Genomic DNA, 18,166 nt, shown 5'->3' on the forward strand with positions numbered 1-18,166 from the left:
GGAGAAAGCAACAAGAGCATAAGGTCGAGGCTGCTAGTGCAGCACTGACAGATAGTAGCATGGAGACGAAGCGAAGTGACGTTGTTCGCTAGGCCTAACGAACGCTCAACTGGCTAGCCTGCTGCTATTATTGTCCAGTCATTGAGCTCGTACCTGATCTCTCACCTTGTGCTCCTGTCTTTGTCGCTCCACTCCCCCCTTTCTAGCTCGCACCCCCTCTTCCGCATTGAGGATTGGATTCCACCAAGGCGCTGAGAGAAGCCAGAAGCCCAAGCGAAACCACCATCGCAACCGCGACCGAAACCACAGCTGGCGTGACTAGCCCGAGTCGTCGTTACACCTTGGTTTGGCGACGGGCTGGAACAAGCGACGGGTAGATGATACTTGGTCGGAGGATGCCGCCGGCCGGATGATGGCCGCTGCGATGGCTTCAATGCGTGAGGGCTGAGGTTGACGTTGCTTTTTCGGGGTGGTTACACAAGCCGTGCACCGAAAAATACGGTGTACAGATACGGTCAGAAAAAAAAAGCGTGCGGCAGTTGCGCACACTGCGCCTGCCCAGATGCCCTCGACGCTGGTAAGAAAGCGCCGTGGCCCGTTGGCTCTTTCAGGGATCTAGTCTTTTTTCTTCTTCTTTTCTTTGCCTATTTTTTTCTTTTCCTTTTTCTTTTTCTGCCTTTTTCTCCCTTTCCCTTCCTTTTTCTTCTCTCTTCTTCTTCTTCTTCTTTTTTGCCTTTTTGGTTTGCCTTTTGCCCCCCCTTCTTCCCATTCCTTCTCCATCAGCCGCCATAGTCATCATCATCATCATCGCCTGTGTGTCTCTCTTTTTGCCGTCTTCCCACTCATCCGGGATCCTTCTCACCCCTCGAGAAGCTGCTCACACACCTCTCTTTTCCAGCAGACATCATTGCCATCATCATCCTGTCTCCTCTCCACCATTTACCCCTAGCCAACTTCTTTTTTGGTTGGGCCCTGTGCCTGTACCGCATACCAGATCCTTGCCCCTGCAAATGCCTGTCGGACTAGTCAAGGTCAAGCTGCGCACCCCTTCACCCCCCAAACCCACCCCCCCAAGACACCAAGAGGCCAAGTACCCGGTAGGTACCGGCCTGGTGCTTCGCTTTTTCTGCCGTTGTTTGGCTGACTCGGGGGAGCCTCAATAAAATCACTGCGCTTGACCACTAGGTAAGGCCTGGTCCGTGCTAGGATTTTTTTTTATTCCTTCTTCCAGGGCACCCCGAGCGCCCCACGGACCCAATTGCCCTGTCGCTTGACTTCGCCTTAATGCTTCAACGATCAACTCTCTTTTCTGTCGGCCTGTGGTTCCTAACTCACATCACAGCCCAACTTAAAGTGTACCGTACTAGGGAGCAACGGGGCTTGTCCCGCCATGGGTTGTTATGTTTTCAGCTTTATAACCCCAGGATTGCATCCTGGTACGTACTTATGACTTCGTCCACCACTACATATATCATCACTCATCCCACTCTCACCAAACCGCCTCTCCTCCTCTCTCCCAAGTTCTCCAATAAGCTTGTCTCACGGGTACAGCCCTATCTGCTTGATTGACTCGGGTTGTTTTGCCTGTCCTGCATTGGGTGATATATACATACATACCTTACATATATATTACCCCATCCACCCCCTTCTCCCATCGTCGTCTACCAAGCCGGCCACGCTATTGACTGGCGACATCACAACCATTTGCTTTTTCCAACACCAGTTTCAATCCGCTCGAACTCTTAAACTCGTCATTGGACCTCAATCGCGTCTACTGGACCAGCGTGTTCGGATACGAGCTTCGTAAACCTTGTTGCTCGGCTGGTAGCTTTTTACAGCTGATCCCGTTTGCCCCGTTTCAGCAACAAATCTCACTCTCCGACGCCTCTGAAGCCAAGAGTCAGCCAATATGCTGGGTCGGAATCCAACTTCCGCCCCTCGCCCTCGGCGTCGCGGATCTGCCGCTCAGCGCAAAGACACGCTACCGCCTTTTCCTGTTCAGCAGATGTTTGTGCTAGGTAAGTACCTGTATCTCGCTCTGGGCCGGGGTTGAGTGCACCTTGTGGCTAATGCGAGGATAATGTAGCCTGCTGCAGACTATGTGAACCCATTGCCTTCATGTCCATCTTCCCGTACATTTACTACATGATTGAGGACTTCAAAATCACCGAGGACCCGACCCAAATTTCCGTCTACGCTGGCATGGTAACCTCCGCATTCACCCTGGCCGAGTTTGCAACTGGTGTCATGTGGGGGAAGCTGAGTGACAAGATCGGACGAAAGCCTGTTCTACTCAGCGGTCTCATCGGAACAGCCATCAGTGTTCTCATCTTCGGTTTCGCTCCTAGCTTGCCGGTCGCCCTCTTTGCGAGAGCAATGGGCGGCCTTCTCAATGGGTAAAACTCTCTACGTGATACATCCGGAACGCTCAGCTCTAACATGATTCTCAGAAATATTGGTGTGCTGCAGACAACTGTGGCTGAGCTCGTTACCGTTAAAGAACATCAACGTATGTTACCTTCTCGATGAATGATCCTTCCCCGGCGTGTCATTGATCGGGCCATACTAACGAGATCCCTACAGCTCGCGCATATACTATCATGCCTATGGTTTGGTGCATTGGGTGAGCATCCTCAACACAGAGTACAAACGCCATTATTCTAACCGGCTTTTCCAGTTCCATCATTGGCCCTATGATTGGTGGCGCTCTTGCTCGTCCCTGCGTCAGCTATCCCGCTTACTTTGCCCGCGGCTCAATCTGGGATCAGTACCCATATCTCTTGCCCAATCTTTTCAGCGCGGCGACTGTTCTCTTTGGCGTAATCGTTGGTATCCTCTTTTTGGAAGAGACTCATCTTGGCAAGAAGGGCGAGAAGGATCGCGGTCGTGAGATTGGTGATCGAATTGCCGCCCTCTTCATTAGGGCTACCTACGGCCGAGCTGATAAGCATGAGAAGCTACATCTTCTCGCTGATGGCCAACAAAGCGGATACGGCGCCCTTTCCGACTCTCCCACTCCTGATGCGACGAAGCCCCCTCGTGGGAGGGAAGATGGAGAAGTCCCGCCCGGTTACCGAAGCCGAGATATCTCGCCTCGAGTGCCGTCTCCGGACGCTACAGAGACCTCTGACGCCCAGCCCGATCAACCGACCAAAATCTTCACCAAGCCAGTCGTGATGAATATTATTTCTTATGGCATTCTCGCGTTGTAAGTTGTTTTCCTTGGCAGCATCGTGACCTGTGACCTTACTAACCTACCTCCAGCCATACTATCACGTATGACCAGCTCTTTCCCGTCTTCTTAAGCACTGCCCCTCCCAAGGAGCCCATTCTCGAGCTTCCCTTTAAATTTGTGAACGGATTCGGCCTCGAAACAAAAGCGATTGGCGTCATCATCTCTGTTCAGGGCTTCTATTCTCTGCTGTCCAACTATCTGATTGTGACACCCATGACCCGTCGACTGGGACCTCTCCGCCTGTTTCGCCTCATTGCATTTTCCTACTTTGCCCTCTATCTCGTTACGCCTTACGTGGTACTCCTCCCCGAGAGCTTGAGGATGCCCGCCATTTACCTATTGGTCATCTGGAAATGCACCTTTTCGACAATGGCATACCCTAGCAACGCAATCCTCCTGGCCAACTCGGCCCCGACGAAGCAAGTTCTCGGCACCATCAATGGCGTCGCAGCGTCCACAGCTAGCTTGTGCAGAGCTCTTGGCCCTACTCTTTCTGGCTTCCTCTACGCCATGGGCTTGCAATCAGGCTATTCGGGCCTCGCTTGGTGGTTCAGCGGTCTGGTCACCATTGTTGGTGCTTATCTTAGCTCCCAGATCACCGAGGGAGCCCAAGCCCCAGTTTCTGGAGAAATGACTGATGCTGATCAATCCCTCATGAACGATTATGATGATGATGAAAACGTTTAAGGTTTTATATTTTTGGTTTCCCCCCGATTCTCGCGGCACGAATCTCATTTTTCGAAACGGCTCACCACCCCGAGACGACGACGGTTTTTTTCTTACCTTCACCTTTATTATTATTATTATTATTTTTATAACTGGTATAATCCACGGCTTGAACAAACGACTTCGAATACGCTTTTTCGAGCCGACAAAGGTGATGACTTCGGTCAGGCATAACGGCGCCTTGAGAGGCTTCATCTATCTCTCTCCCTTTTATTTTTCGCCCCCATCTCTCTAACATTTTATTTTTGGGTTTCATTATTTATTTTTATTTTATTTTTCAAACTTGATGCAAACACGTTCAGGCCAACAATGTTGGCTAATAGAAGGATATTGGAGCTCTGGGATAAACAGGGAATGGAGCTATTTTTGGATTTTTTACTACTTCGGATTTTATTCTTGTTTCCCCCCCTGTATTTCCCCCTTTTCCTCCTCTTCCAAAGTGGGGGAAGAAAGGCACAGCCGTTGGCTCTGCAATATGCGGTGATAATGGTCCGAGGATTGAGGAACCGGGAGACTCGGACCAAGCCGGCGTGGAAGACGGAGATCAAGGACATGGATTGGGCTTATGGGTATATCATTGGGTACATGGCACAGGGCATAAGGCACTGGGAATGAATATTGGACACTAGGCATTAGGAACGGGATATCGGACACGGGGTATAAGACACGGAATGTCAGGCTCTGGAAACTGGAACTAGGCACTTGAAGGCAGGTTTGGCTTACGGTTGGTCGGAGACGGCTTGGACTGGGACGAGACACGACGGGGTAGGGTGGGATGGGGGCTGATGGACATTACTGATTAGAGATCCCCCCCATGGTGGTGGGCTTGGGACTTTCGTTTGGGTTTTGGGTACAGAGTGTTTGGTAGTTGCATAAGTAGGTTTAGGTATGCATTGGGTCTAGCCATTGAAAGTTTTGACAAATATGAAAAACTTTGCGAGTGGCAATCTGCGAGTACCTACCTAGCTTCGTCGTGTGCTTTTGCGGTGAAGGGGAGCTCTTCGGCAGCTGGCTACTATAGCTACCGCCTGGGGATAGTACTATAGTATGCTGTCCAGCACCAAGTACACGTACATGTACTGGTATGGGGGGAGTGCGAGTAAAGAAGTGGGGGAGAGAAGAGGAAAAGAAACAAAAGAGACGATGTGATGGTGGCACGGCCCCATGGGTTCTGCAGTTAGTTCCGACAAGAAGCCTGATCCTGGTGCCTGACTAGGAGTGAGAAGGCGGGATGGCGATTTAGCAAGGAGAGCAAGACACCCAAAGAGACGGGGGAAACGGGATGGATGAATGCTGGGGCCAATCGGGATGCGTAGAGGCAAGCCAGCAGATTGGGCTGCCACGGTCTTTGGTGTGGTTTGGAGGAACAAAAGTTGTGGTGTGTACTCGTACAGCCATTGTCCAGCAAAGTGTGCCCGCGCTAATGTAAGAGGGTGGCATGCAAGTGGCATGGCAAGGCATAGTATGGTACCATTTCAGAGCGGTTAGATGGGCTAGAGGTGGTTAAATGTGACGCTGCTAAGGACACAGGTAAGCGGCACTTTGTTTGTTACAAGCCATGAGGCTTTTGTGGGATGATGATATGGGGAGATGGGTGTTGTGTTGATGTTTTTTCTTCTTTGGCTGAAGCGAGGGAGGGGTGTGTGAGGTTTGGGGGAAGAGTGAGGGTGGGGATGTATGGAGAAGAGACAGACAGACAGACATAAGTGAGGGAGTGAGAGAGAGAGAGATCTAGGTGTGTGTAGGCATCAAGGCAATGCATATGGCGTTCATCTTACCCCGGATTTGCTGTGAGTGGGTTTGTGCCGATGGAGTTGTGAATCTTACCGGTAACCTACTAGAGGTACCTGTGCATCCAGTACCAGTAGCAGGGATTGTATCGATTATGGGTGCGTTTGCTTGCCGAGCATTGACATGGAGTGTCAACCAGAAGATGCCAGAAAAACAAGGAACACTATAGTAGAGAGGAGGAATAAGTAACACTATAGAAGAGAAGAAGAATATAATTGAACTGTTGAGATGATGATTTGCACAACTGGATTCCGATGAGCAAGCGAAGGGGATTAGTAGATATTCGGCGTAATAGATACCTTAGGTTGTACCTTAGTCTTTACATGTACATGTACTAAGGTTAGTACTACTAACTAACCCACCCAAGCTTGGAGGCGGAGATGGTTCCGCGGGATAGACGGAGCAACGCACAATTTGCTTGTGACGCCCTTGTGTGCAAGCAGCAGCACCTCTAGCTAATAGAGTTATACCGGCATCTACCACTTAGTAGGTGCTAGGTAGGTGGTACTAACGTATCCCGTTCAAAGCGTGGGCTGCCTGGAAGTACCTACCTAGTACCATTGAACATGGGATGGGATGGGATGGGATGGATGGGATTAGAATCGAGACCGGGCAGCTGAAGTACATACTCGTGCCTCTGCCACTCCGATGGGCTCTGCCAAGCTGACATGGCATTTCCCCATAACGAATAATCCCCGTAGGTGCCAATCGGAGATAAGGCGAAATAAAAGGGGAGGTAAATCGTCTCTGCATGTACCAACCTGAGCTGCCGCAGGTATACGGGGACCACTCCTATACCTTAGGTACTCCATACTCGTACATCGCATGTGCTATGATGGCATCAAACAGACAAGGCAGAGTCCCTACTATCCACCCGGCTTGCCTGCTATAGGTAAGAGTCACGCTCTCTGGCAGGACATAGCAGCATGCACGGCTGTTTTTTTTTTTTTTTTTCTTTTTTTTTTTACTAAACTCGACGGTAGCATTATTAATACATACCTTAGAGGACGCGGTGCTGCTGCTGTTCCTCTGTGGGGACTAAAGTTGCGGAGGACATGCGCTCGTATGCAAGCCCGGTGGCTCCTCCAAATCTCGCTGGTAAAGTCCGTGTATGTACTAAGGTACTCTGTTGGTATATAAGATACGAGTGAGTACCTGAGGTGAGGTAAGGAAGGTATCGGCGACCCCAAGTCAAGGCGCAGCTCATCTCCATCATCCCCATATTTCTTTCTCCTCCCAGATGCCTTATCTTGATGCTACCTTATGGGGAGGCGTTAGATGGAGTACCACTATTACCTAACTGCAGCGAACCCCCAAGTTCCATGCCTCGAGTACAATTCAGCCAAAAATAGATGATTTAAGAAAACATAAGCTTGGAAATCGACACAAGGGAAAAAATGACAGGGCAATATTACTACGATTACAGCACGAGCGGTTATATCCAAATGCGGGGGACCGGCGCACCGGGCGGTTGGTTCAGCCGGGGAACTCTTCTTTTTTTCTCTCAGACTCCTAGTCTCTTTCAAAAATCCCCCCATTCTTTTGCCAGTCTGTGCTCTTATCAACCATTACCTGATACAGGCAGTTCCTTGGGCTAAGATAGCGCTATGTGTAATAAGGCGTAGCACTAATCGTGTCAAGTATCGGTAGCACGCACATGGGGCCGCCGCCACTGGATGGCAGGCTCGTTAGCAGCTACTTGCCGGCCAGGCGTCGCGCGCCGCCAATCGCAGGTACTGCTTGATCCCGGGCCCCATCGTCAGCCCGAGCAGCGAGGTTCCTCTTCTACTAAGCCGAGCCTCGCTCGTGGGGTTCACTTTTGTCGCGGCTACCCACCATCTTTTCCCTTCCCCAAACCAAAAGCCTTGGAGTTTTGTCAACTACATGCCACAGACGACCGACCGTACGTTGCTGCATCGCTACATCGCCGCGTTGCTGCATTGCTGCATCATTGAATCGCCTCAGTTGCCGTTACTCATGCGGTGCTATTGCTGCATCCCTACCTTATACACCTGATCCTGCAGCCTCCTGCGCCGTGATACAGGCGCATACCAACCGACTGCGTTAGCCCAGGCCTTTTGCCAAGTGCTGGCTGCTTTGCATTGTCGTCCTTGCGCACTCCAACAGCTCTCGTCGGTTGACTGCATATCAGTCCTCTCCGGGGAAGCAATCCGACCTGATCTGACCTGACCTTCTGTGGCTCGGCGCGTCTGTTCCGCACCTGTTATATCGCACGCTCAACGCCTTCGGTTATGCGCTGCGACCAAACAGCTCGCCTTCTGGATGGTTGATGCCACGTTTGCGGTCGCTCTGCTCGATTGCTCTGCCGACGTGTCGTCATACTTGTACCTGACGACCATCTGTGCCTTCGACCGCCTGTGCTTGTGCTTCTAGGGCGCCCCTCCGATTGCCGCTGGTTTCTGGCCGATATTCGGCCTGTGTCTGATTCTGGACGATGGGATAGCGGAATAAGGAAAGTTGCGCACAGGATTGACCAGCTGTTGAAAAGACATACGCACGCACATACGCATTCATATGAATTTAGAGACACGACGGAGAAATTTAGAGAGAGGAAAGGATCAGAAAGAGGAGGAGAAAAAGCGAGGCTAAAGGAAGCATCTCTTACATATAGACGACGTGCTTGTGGAACAGAGATATCCTTCGCAACCAAAACAACGAGGGAACCATTGGCGAGCTGGAGGTGAGTCGAGTCGAGCTGGATCGAATTGAATCAAGTCTCTGTGCTCTGCATGCATAGTGTCCCACATCCCACATCCCACATCCCCCGCTGGCTTAACTGCGATCTGACCTTGTAGGTGGCCGTCCGATTTATCCCATCTAGACCGAGAAGCATTGCCCTTGTCCTTGTCATCATTGCCGCCTGACTGTGCGTGCGTGGCGTGTGTGCGTCTGCGTGAGAGAGCACGATAGCACCAACGAGACGGAGAGAAGAGGCAAGGGATAACAGGGGACGGGTGAAAAAAAACCGGAGACGACGGAGACTTGTGTGTACTGTACAGTATCTGTATCTGTGCATGCAGGCTGCCGTGGCCCTCCTCTTCTTTCTCAGACTCTCACCTTGCTTCTTCCCCCCCCCCCAGAGGATCTAACGCCGACCCCCTCCTGACCCCAACCTCTCAAAGCTCTCCCTCGCTGGGGGACTGCCGGCCTAACACAAGCCAACCTTGCCCTATTCCTCTTAAACCATGCCCACGCATGGCCCGCCGTCCCCGATCCTCCAGAAAAGCGTCAAGCGTCAGCGGCAGGACTCGTACGACGGCACGTCATCGCGCAACGGCTTCTCAAGTCCTGAGCAGCCAGCCGGCGATGCGAATCTAGGAGGGGCGACGAGCGGCGGCAGTAGCAGCAGCGGCCGCAGCGAGGCTGGTGCCTCGGCATCGTACCCCGGCATCCCTGTCACCTCTGACTCTGTTCCTGGCCCTGGCCATGGTCATGGTCAAGGTCATGATTCCAGTGCCGGCGACGGCGCAGCTGATACTGCCATTGTTGATGATGCCGCCGCAAACACCAACACCAACACCGGCACCGCCCCTGCCGCCGGCTCCGACAGCATTGTGCCGACTGGCAAGCCTGGCCAAAGCAGCAACTTCCGCAATGTGAGCGCTTGCAATCGCTGTCGCCTGCGGAAGAATAGGTGTGATCAGAAGCTTCCCAGCTGTGCGAGCTGCAACAAGGTTGGCGTCCCATGTGTTGGCTATGACCCAATCACGAAGAAGGAGATTCCTAGAAGGTAAGCAGACGCGGGAGACTACACGATGCGCTAGGGAGGGAGAGCGAGGCGAGGTGGCAGAGAACGGATAGTGTTTGGTTCACCTCTGTACAGCTCTGTTCTTTACATCTCGTTGCAATTGATAGCTTGGCGTTGCTAATTGTTGGATCCTAGTTATGTCTTCTATCTTGAAACCCGTGTTGAGGTGCTGGAGAAGCTCTTGGCGTCAAATAACATTCCTTTCCCGCCAGCTGAAGATCTAGACCTATGCTCTCGTCCTGGCGCCGATGGGAGTTTTCCAACCCTACGCGACTCGGGATACTCGGCGCAAACCGACTCTGTGGACGCCCGCAACTCAAGACCTCACAGCCATCACAGTCAGGCACTGGATAATGCGCTGCTCCCTGCGAAGAAGCAGGGCGACCAGAGTCCAGCTATGCTGAACATTGTCAGTCCGACAAAGCCTCGATCACTCGCCTCCACATCTGGAGTTTCGTTCGCTCGTGTAGTGTTTGCTGCGGTGCAGTATTCAGTATCAGACCAAAACGGTGGGCCGGAGAAGCCCGTCTCTTCAAATCCTTCAAACCCGGCTGGGGCCGGAACTTCGATGCGTGACTCCTTCTTCGGTTTGCACACTCGACCAACCATTCAGCCAGCTACATTCCCGGCTAGAGATGTGGCCATACGCCTCGTCACGCTTTACTTTGAGCATGCCAATCCTCAGATCCCCATCCTGCATCGCGGCGAGTTTATGCGCATGTTTGAACGGGCGTACGCAAGCGAGGGGCGAGGCCTCACTGCGAGAGAGCTGTATATGCTCAACATGGTCTTTGCCATAGGCTGCGGCGTCATCGTGGGCGAGCCGGTCAAGGCGGAGGCTCCCGGAGGCGCAAGGATACAGTTTCAGCAGACTCGAAATCAGAGCAGGCCCGAGGAGTATCATGCGAGCGCAATTGTCCACCTTGAGGAATGCCTCAGCAGCAGTGGAGGTGGGCTCGAGGTTCTGCAGGCCGTTCTTTTGCTCGCCAACTTTGCGCTTCTGCGGCCTGTTCCACCAGGCTTGTGGTATATAGTGGGCGTTGCGGTGCGTCTCGCGGTCGACCTTGGCCTCCACCACGAGGATGGCACGGATATAGAGGGAAATGGACAGGATGCACCGGACCATTCCGTGTCACGAGACTCTAATGGCGGCAGCTCAGATAGAGGGAGACGCCTCTGGATCCGCGATATGAGACGCCGATTATGGTGGTGCACCTATTCGTTTGACAGGCTCGTGAGCACCTGTGTAGGCAGGCCGTTTGGCATAAGCGACCAAGTCATCACAACAGAATTTCCCTCGGTCCTCGACGATGCCTTTATCACACCGAATGGTTTTATAGATCCGCCTTCCGGCGAGGATCACCCGAGCTATAAACGCGTTGCCCACCATTACTTCAGGCTACGCATGCTACAGTCGGAGATTCTTCAGGTGTTGCAGTATAACCAAGCGCAAATTGCCAGGACGACAGGAGCTCAGGCGAGGTCACTGGATCTAGAAAGGAACAGACTACTACCATCCCCGTATCTTGTTCAATTTGATTCATACCGGTCATGGCGCATGGATATCGACCGGAGGCTTCGCGAATGGAAGGACAGCGCGCCTTCGAAGCAAGACACCGGAGTGGCCTTTTCGACCGAGTTCCTCTTTCTCAACTACTGGCAGGCCATCGTTCTGCTGTATAAGCAGAGCTTGAGCATCCCCGCCATGTTTGAGGGAGAGTACAACCCTTCAAACGAAGTCAACAGCCCAACGGCGTTCACTGCTGAGCTACGCGAAGACGAGGAGCGCATATACCTCAAGGTCGCCGAAGCGGGCCAAAAGATTCTCCGCATATATAGACAGTTGCACCTGAGCAGTCTCGTAAGCTATACATATTTGTCTACGCACCATTTGTTCATGGCTGGCATATCATATCTTTACGCCATCTGGCATTCTCCTGCTGTGAGAAGCCGCCTGGTAAGTGTCCTTGCGAGAACCCCGAGGGGAGGTAGAAAGAAAGAAGATGATGGATGAAATGAAAGAAGAACATTGGCCTTGCTGACCAAATAATGTGCGATAGACTATGGACGAAGTAGATTTTACCGTACTGGCAGCAAAGTCAGTATTTACCGACATGATTGACAAGTGCCCGCCGGCAGAGACATGCCGCGACGCTTTTGATCGAACGGCCAAGGCTACCATCCAAATGGCCACCTCAAAAGGAGGGTTTGGTTCACCTATCCCGCAAACCCGACGGCCGCCGACAAGACGGGAGACGAGCACCTGGGCCCCCACTCCCGCAGACATGGCCCCCAAGAAGCCGACGTCTCGGCATCGCCATCATCACCAGTCTGAGCAGCAGCAGCAGCAGCAGTTCCAGTTTGACATTCCCATGGGTGACAGTCTGTCATCGCCCAGCCTCTCGACAGCGGGGGATATAGCCACTCCGCCGCTAGCAATGGCTCATTCTCACTCTCACAGCCACGGCCGGCCAAGCCCTTCGCGGCGGACAGGCAGCTACGACGATGGCGGCTCAGTCATGGAACAGTCGATGATTGCGTCGCCGTCTGTGCCGCGGAGCCAGGCTACACCGGGCAGTACTAGCGGCGGGAACCCGTACATGGCTCAGCAAAACCAGCAGTTTGGCATCCAGGGGCACATGGAGTACCCGGATGCGCAAACCATGGAGCTTCTGCAGACGTTTGGGACGGGGTCCAACGGCGGCTTCGGGGGCATGGACCAGGCCCAGATGGACTTTGGCTTTGGCATAAACTGGGAGGGCGTGCACAACGACTATGCGGAGGCTGCACAGCCGATGAATCCCTTTGATACGTTTTTCTTTGGCGGGCCTCAGGGGGGCAACGCCGGATTTGGCTCGTCGAATGGCGAGGGTGGGCATTCGGGAGGGAACGACATGTGAGGATGAAGGATCGAGGTGCTTTTTTTTTCTTTTTTCTTTTTCTTTTTCTAACATATGCATACATACCCAATGGTTTTGCTGCTTTTCCGGTTTGCTCTGTTTATTTTGTGGTTCGTTTTGTTCTGCCTGTGGAGGATCTCTGTTTTGATGATATAACCGGGAACTGTTTTCCTTGAGGCATATGAAGTGCTGATGAACAGCATCATTGAGAAGATGGATTCTTGGATCTGAATTCTCCAAAGTAAGGGTATGCTTAGTTTGAGCGACTACTTAAGTACATATATATATATCAACATATACATATACATATTCCTACTAGGTAGATAAATGTGTGTTACAAAATGAAGTCGTGCTGTCCATTATTCATTCATTCTTCATCGTCATGTGCCGGCAGTGTAAGCATGGCTTGTCTAAAAAGGAAAACCAGAAAAACAAGAAGAAAAAAAGACAAAGATAGATTCAACGCCAACATCGCATCATTACGCATTGCTTGTTGTCGGAACGGGCACTTTAGTTGCACTCGCGCGTGAGAGTCTTGTTCTTGGGTATCAATCAATGTCCTCTGAAACTTTGCAACATTTGTGGCCTTGTAGCTGCAAAAATCGAAAAAAAAAAGAAAAGAAAAAAAAAGAGAGAGAGAAAAGCAAGAGTCGATAGCCAAAATGGAACAAAAAAAAAGAATGGCAAAAAGGGAAATGGAGAATAAGTCGAAACTTGGAATCAATGGGAAAACAGCTTTAACGGCGGTATCTCCTGTCGTCGTCCTCGCTGTAGCTGGATCGTCGGCTGCTGGATCTCCTGGCTTTTCGGCTCTGCCGCCTTGACGAAGGAGTGGTTTCCTCAATGACAACCACCTCGTTCTCCTCGTCGTAGTCCGAGGGGAGGGGATCCCTCCTGGGTGCCGGCCCGGCTCCAGATGACGAGGAAATCGTCGTCAGCGGCGACGGCTCCCTCTTCCTCCGCATGGGCTCTACTATGACGGGCTCCTTGCCTCTCCTCTCACTCCTGCGCTTGGACGTCTTCCTGGTGCGCTCCCGGCGGATCGAGAGCACCCTCGCGCCGTGCATCGAGGGGACCTTCTTCTTGGGCTTTTCGCTCTTTGGGCGGGCGGAGCTCAGCATGCTGCGGGAGACGTACGACTTGGACTCGGTGACCTCTGCGGTGCGGACGAGGCTGGACATGGGCCCGAAGCCCAGGATCGTGTATATGACGAGCAACAGCAAGATGAAGCCGACGACCGCGGCGATGACGATGCCGACGATGGCGCCTGGCGTGAGAGAGTCGTGGAGGGAGCCGTATATCTCGGGGATGACAACGAAGGTGGTCGTGGCGGAGTCTCGCTGTCGAGCCACGAGCGAGGGGGCGTCGCCATGGATAGTTCTGGTCGCGAGCCCGTCTATTGGCAGCCGTAAGAGAAGCGGTAGAGCCGGCATGTTTGTCTCTGTGTGTGTGCCCGTTTCTGGACCTCCCTGGATAAGTTGTGCTATGGTGAAACCAGCTTCTTTGCTGCCGAGGTTCGGAAGAGAAGAGGAGGACAGAGCAAAGAGGACAGAGTTCGGATAAGGATGCGGCTTTTGCTGTCGTTGGGACTCTGAGAGCCCAAAGCAAGAGGAAGACACGGTGTAGAAGCCGGAGATGGACAGACGAATAGATGCGCAGTGCAATGCAACGAAAGGCTCCTCAGCTCAGTAGGATGACGATGGCGTGTGCATCAACTGCATCATGTCGCTTTCAGGGGGGGTTGAGAGGATTCTACTGTGTGTCTCAGCAAGACATTCTTTTGAATCACCGAACCGAGGTTGAGGGGAGGAAGAAAAGAAGCTGTGCCGCCTCGTTCCCTGTCTCGTCTTTTTTTTTTTCTTGGTTGGTTTGTTGGTTCGTAATGGTAATTGGCATATGATAAGCCAAGCTTCAGGCACAAGGTGGGCTGGGATGGGCGGCAACGAACCGAGCCTAGAGGGGATAAAGGAAGGGGGAAAAAAAAATCCCCAGCCACCGATCAAATGGCGCTCCCAGCCACATCATTTTTGGTGGAGGCATTGACGTATGTGTTACCTGGTCCAATGAGAATATGTTGCTTACCTGGATTGTATATTAAATAACTTTTGATGAATAAAAGTGAGACTGAGTGAGAGAGTGTGTGTGAGGGTTGATGGATTGGACACATCTTGATGATGAAGCAAACTGGAAGTACTCATTGATGGCAGAGCAGGTACCATGGAACGCATTGGAACGTGCTCAAGTCTCAATGCCAAGCAGTCCATCTGATGAACCCCCACGCATCGGATTATATCATGGAAGTCGAAAGTCACAGACTGCACAAATTAAACACAAAAGGACTTGGTACGGAGTATTATTTTTTTATTTTTTCCCCCTAAAATAGGTACCTCTTTCAGATTCAATCGCTCCTCTACGTACTAAGGTACGATGGAACAAACTATGCCAACCCCTTTTACCACCAGTAACAACCAATCAATGATATATTCCCCTCAAGGCTCGATTTCATCAGAGCTTCCCCAGTCGTCAACAGTGTTAAACAAGAAGTATATATGGATGCAGGTTCATTATGCATCAAATATGTCCGGCGTAAATCACGCACCCTGCCTTCAAATCCTAGCGCTCAAGTACTGAAAAAGGAAAAAAAAAAAACCAAAAAAAAAAATAGAGACAAAGAAACAAGAACAGGTGCTTTTTGTAAGACGGAAAAGCATGTCTCCGGGACTCGATTCTTAACGCCAATCGCCTGTGTAATGAAGAGTGCCGAGATTTATATTGAATGTGGCATACTCGGATGAAACTCGTGGGGATATTCAAACAATAACGAAAAGAAGAAAAACACAAAGAGAAAACACAGCGGACCCGTTATATTTACACCTGGGCCGTTTGCTTCTGCGGGATTGGTGGCAGGGCACACGTCGGTGGTGGTGCCGGTGGTGGCATCGCCATCCGTGGCATGCTCTTCTTGCGACCCATCATCTGGGCCTGGTTGCTGCAAGAAGACGAGGGTCTCGACGAGGGAATCGGAGGAAGAGGACCTGTTGGAGGCGGCGAGAGTGGAGGCGTCTCTGCAATGGTGTCGATCGGGCGTACATCGCCAGGGGCCGACCATTCGGAAAAGGCAGACGCGATGCTGGCTCGCTTAGGTCTGGAAGCCCATGAAAATCCCAGGGAAAAGCTCCGTGTTGATTCGCCGTCAACCTCTACAGAGGTTCGGTTCCTCCTAACCCTGTCACCCCAAGCAGCTGCGATATGAGACGGTAATGTATGGTACAGTTTCTCAGACACGGGCGATGCTAGCGGGCTATCGTCTTCAAACGTAGATCGCAGCTCAGGATAAGCTTGTTGTGCGCCGTCGGCTTGAAGCCCAGGGCTGCGGCTTCGAGATTCCTTGTGTACCAAGCTCAGACGCCGTCCCAGCATCTGGGGAACGTTGGGTACGGACACGAGCCGGCCACGAGGTAGCTTGGGTACTCTAGGTGCATCTGCAGACGACACCTGCGACCGAGTCTCGGCGTGGTGGCTCGTCACAGGCCTCTCCGGCATGGCGCTCTCCTTTGGGGATGGCTGGTCTTCAACCGTGGACAAGGGACGTCCCGTGCGAATGTTTGACAGTTTACGCAGCGAGACCCGAGGTCCGACAGTGGTTGGCGATGGAGGGAGGCCACTTGGGTCCAGAGCAGAAGTGAGCTTGATGTATCGACGACCCACTTGTTGGATTGAGGAGGCACCAAAGCCATGAGTACCGCGGGGGTCGGAAGGAGATGGTGGCTCAGTTTTGACCCAAGGCGGAGAGGGGAATTGGCCGAGTTCGGACATGCCATCACCAATCTCTCCAATGAATGGCGCCATGGTCTGTAGCGACACTCGCCGGTTCATAATGACACTGCCGTTGGGCCTTGGCTGGGCAGTCTCTGGAATAGTGGTGATGTCTGCTGGCAGGGGAAATCTCTCGCGGATTGGGGAATCGGCTGGTGAAGAGGTGGTCGACGTCAAGATGGTTCGTTGGCCAGAGGAGAGGAGCGACAGCCGATGAGAGCTGTCCCGGAGGTTGTCTAGTTGGCGACCGTCGTGGGAGACGACGCTATTTGTTGTTGACTTGTCGTCACTGGTCATGTCATGGGTAACGGAATCGAAGTCGATGACGGGAATGGAATAATCGCAAACCCTTCGGCCATGGCCTTGTTGCAGGACAGGCGAGGGGTTTGCAGCAACGACTTGTGTCGATCGAATGGCTTCCTTGTCAATGAGGTTTCCTTGGCTTTTCTTTTCGCGAAGATAGATGCCGTCGAAGCTACTCTCCTTGGAATCGGTTTCCTTGCTATCAAATTCCTTGGGCAATCCAGCCTCTGAGAGGCTCCTTTTGCCACCAAGCTGCTCGATCATGGCGCGCAAACTCGTCATCCAGTCATCCATGTCCTCGGCGCTCTCAAAGACCATGAGCATATTGGACGTGTAGCGTTTTTCCGAAGTTCGAAAGGATAGTTTGGAAAGAAGAGACCGTGACTCGGTTGTAGATACTCTGTCGTCTTCTGTAGTCGCCGAAACCTGCAGCACCCAATGGCGACCCGGAATCAAGTCGGTGGCAAAGGCGGCCGACGACTTGCCCAGCCGCAGCACCTTCTCGGGCACTCTATCAATGGCTCCATCACCGGTATACTGAAGCAGATAGCCAGCTGTCGCAAGGATGTAAATCTTGGTCGTCCATGGGAGGTTCGTAGTGGATAGAGAATCGCCGCGGTTCCTTCTCCTGAATTTGTCACCAGTGCTAGTGCTGGCGGCGCCACCGCCGCTGCCGCTTACATTCATGTCTGTTTGGGAGAGAGGCGCAATAATCTCGACGCTCGTCTTTTCGCCCAGCTTCATAAGAGCCTCGATTGGCAGAGAAACGGCGGCAAGAGACTGTTGCTTGTGTGCCTGTTGGTAAGCCCGGAACAAGGTTGGTAATGTCCAAGTGGCGAGAGTCGGACGGGGCTGCTTGGCAATGCTCATGCCAGGCGTACGTTTTCCTGAGGAAGCAGCAGCAGCGGCGGCGGCGGCAGCGAGAGCAGCACCATTGGCAGGGCTGCGGGATTGTGCATCTCGGCCGTCGTCAGGCTTCTCGCGAGGGGAGTCCCACGGGTAGTTGGCCATGGGAAGGGCGAGTTCAGACTTGACCTGCTGTCCATACGGCCAGTTCATATCTGCGAGAGACGCTCGAAAGCCTCCAGATCGAGGAGATGCCTTGGCCGAGTTGAGCGAATTGAGCGAGCTGGGTGAGCGCAGGCTTTCCTCGCCCTTGTGTAGTCTGGAAGAGCGTCCGAAGAGGGTTCGAATGCCGAGTCTCGATTCTCGACGTCCAGGCTTGGCCGGTTTCGATGAGGCTACACTGTCGCTTTCACCTGAGAGGAAGGGAATCGGGGTATGGATTCTTCGAGGAAAAGGATTGTTGCCCTCGGGCGGCTCAGGTCTGCTGATGGGGGCCATGACGAAACCAAAGCCAGATAGCACACGACCGATTAGGCCTGCGATAAGTGATGAATTGCGTGTGCGTATAAGTGATTGGGAGGTTGGTCCTTGGAGTCAATGCTTGGTGGACCCATGAAATGTTGCCCAGTGAGTCGTTTGCTGTGGAGAAGCAACTGTTTCAGAGGAGAGGGTGAAGAGAGGGAAAAGTGGAAATGAATGTCTTTGAAGGCGTATACGAGTAATGCCGCAGCACCGACCAGCGTTGTAGGATTTGTACAGTCTTGTGTAGGAGGACTCCAA

At 52.5% G+C, this 18,166-nt stretch overlaps 4 protein-coding genes across 4 annotated transcripts; 2 read left to right on the forward strand and 2 right to left on the reverse strand.

Moving 5' to 3' along the window:
• Positions 1-1,909: 1,909 nt before the first annotated feature.
• Positions 1,910-3,922, forward strand: Triagg1_7210 (uncharacterized protein; the record flags this gene model as incomplete). The annotated part of the gene is made up of 6 exons (XM_062901921.1): positions 1,910-2,018; positions 2,087-2,396; positions 2,451-2,509; positions 2,584-2,623; positions 2,678-3,208; positions 3,265-3,922. 6 exons carry the CDS (start codon positions 1,910-1,912, stop codon positions 3,920-3,922), a joined length of 1,707 nt encoding a protein of 568 aa, XP_062753786.1.
• Positions 3,923-8,958: 5,036 nt separating this feature from the next.
• On the forward strand, positions 8,959-12,421 carry Triagg1_7211 (transcriptional regulator family: Fungal Specific TF; the record flags this gene model as incomplete). The annotated part of the gene is made up of 3 exons (XM_062901922.1): positions 8,959-9,503; positions 9,657-11,478; positions 11,582-12,421. The coding sequence occupies 3 exons, from the start codon at positions 8,959-8,961 to the stop codon at positions 12,419-12,421; spliced, it is 3,207 nt and encodes a 1,068-aa protein (XP_062753787.1).
• A 737-nt stretch (positions 12,422-13,158) lies between these two features.
• Positions 13,159-13,854, reverse strand: Triagg1_7212 (uncharacterized protein; the record flags this gene model as incomplete). The annotated part of the gene is made up of 1 exon (XM_062901923.1): positions 13,159-13,854. The coding sequence occupies one exon, from the start codon at positions 13,852-13,854 to the stop codon at positions 13,159-13,161; it is 696 nt and encodes a 231-aa protein (XP_062753788.1).
• A 1,435-nt stretch (positions 13,855-15,289) lies between these two features.
• On the reverse strand, positions 15,290-17,884 carry Triagg1_7213 (uncharacterized protein; the record flags this gene model as incomplete). The annotated part of the gene is made up of 1 exon (XM_062901924.1): positions 15,290-17,884. The coding sequence occupies one exon, from the start codon at positions 17,882-17,884 to the stop codon at positions 15,290-15,292; it is 2,595 nt and encodes an 864-aa protein (XP_062753789.1).
• Between the last annotated feature and the right edge of the window lie 282 nt (positions 17,885-18,166).

This window comes from Trichoderma aggressivum, assembly GCF_033847375.1.
Source record: "Trichoderma aggressivum f. europaeum strain CBS 100526 chromosome Unknown scaffold_031, whole genome shotgun sequence".
Classification (NCBI taxonomy): domain Eukaryota; kingdom Fungi; phylum Ascomycota; class Sordariomycetes; order Hypocreales; family Hypocreaceae; genus Trichoderma; species Trichoderma aggressivum.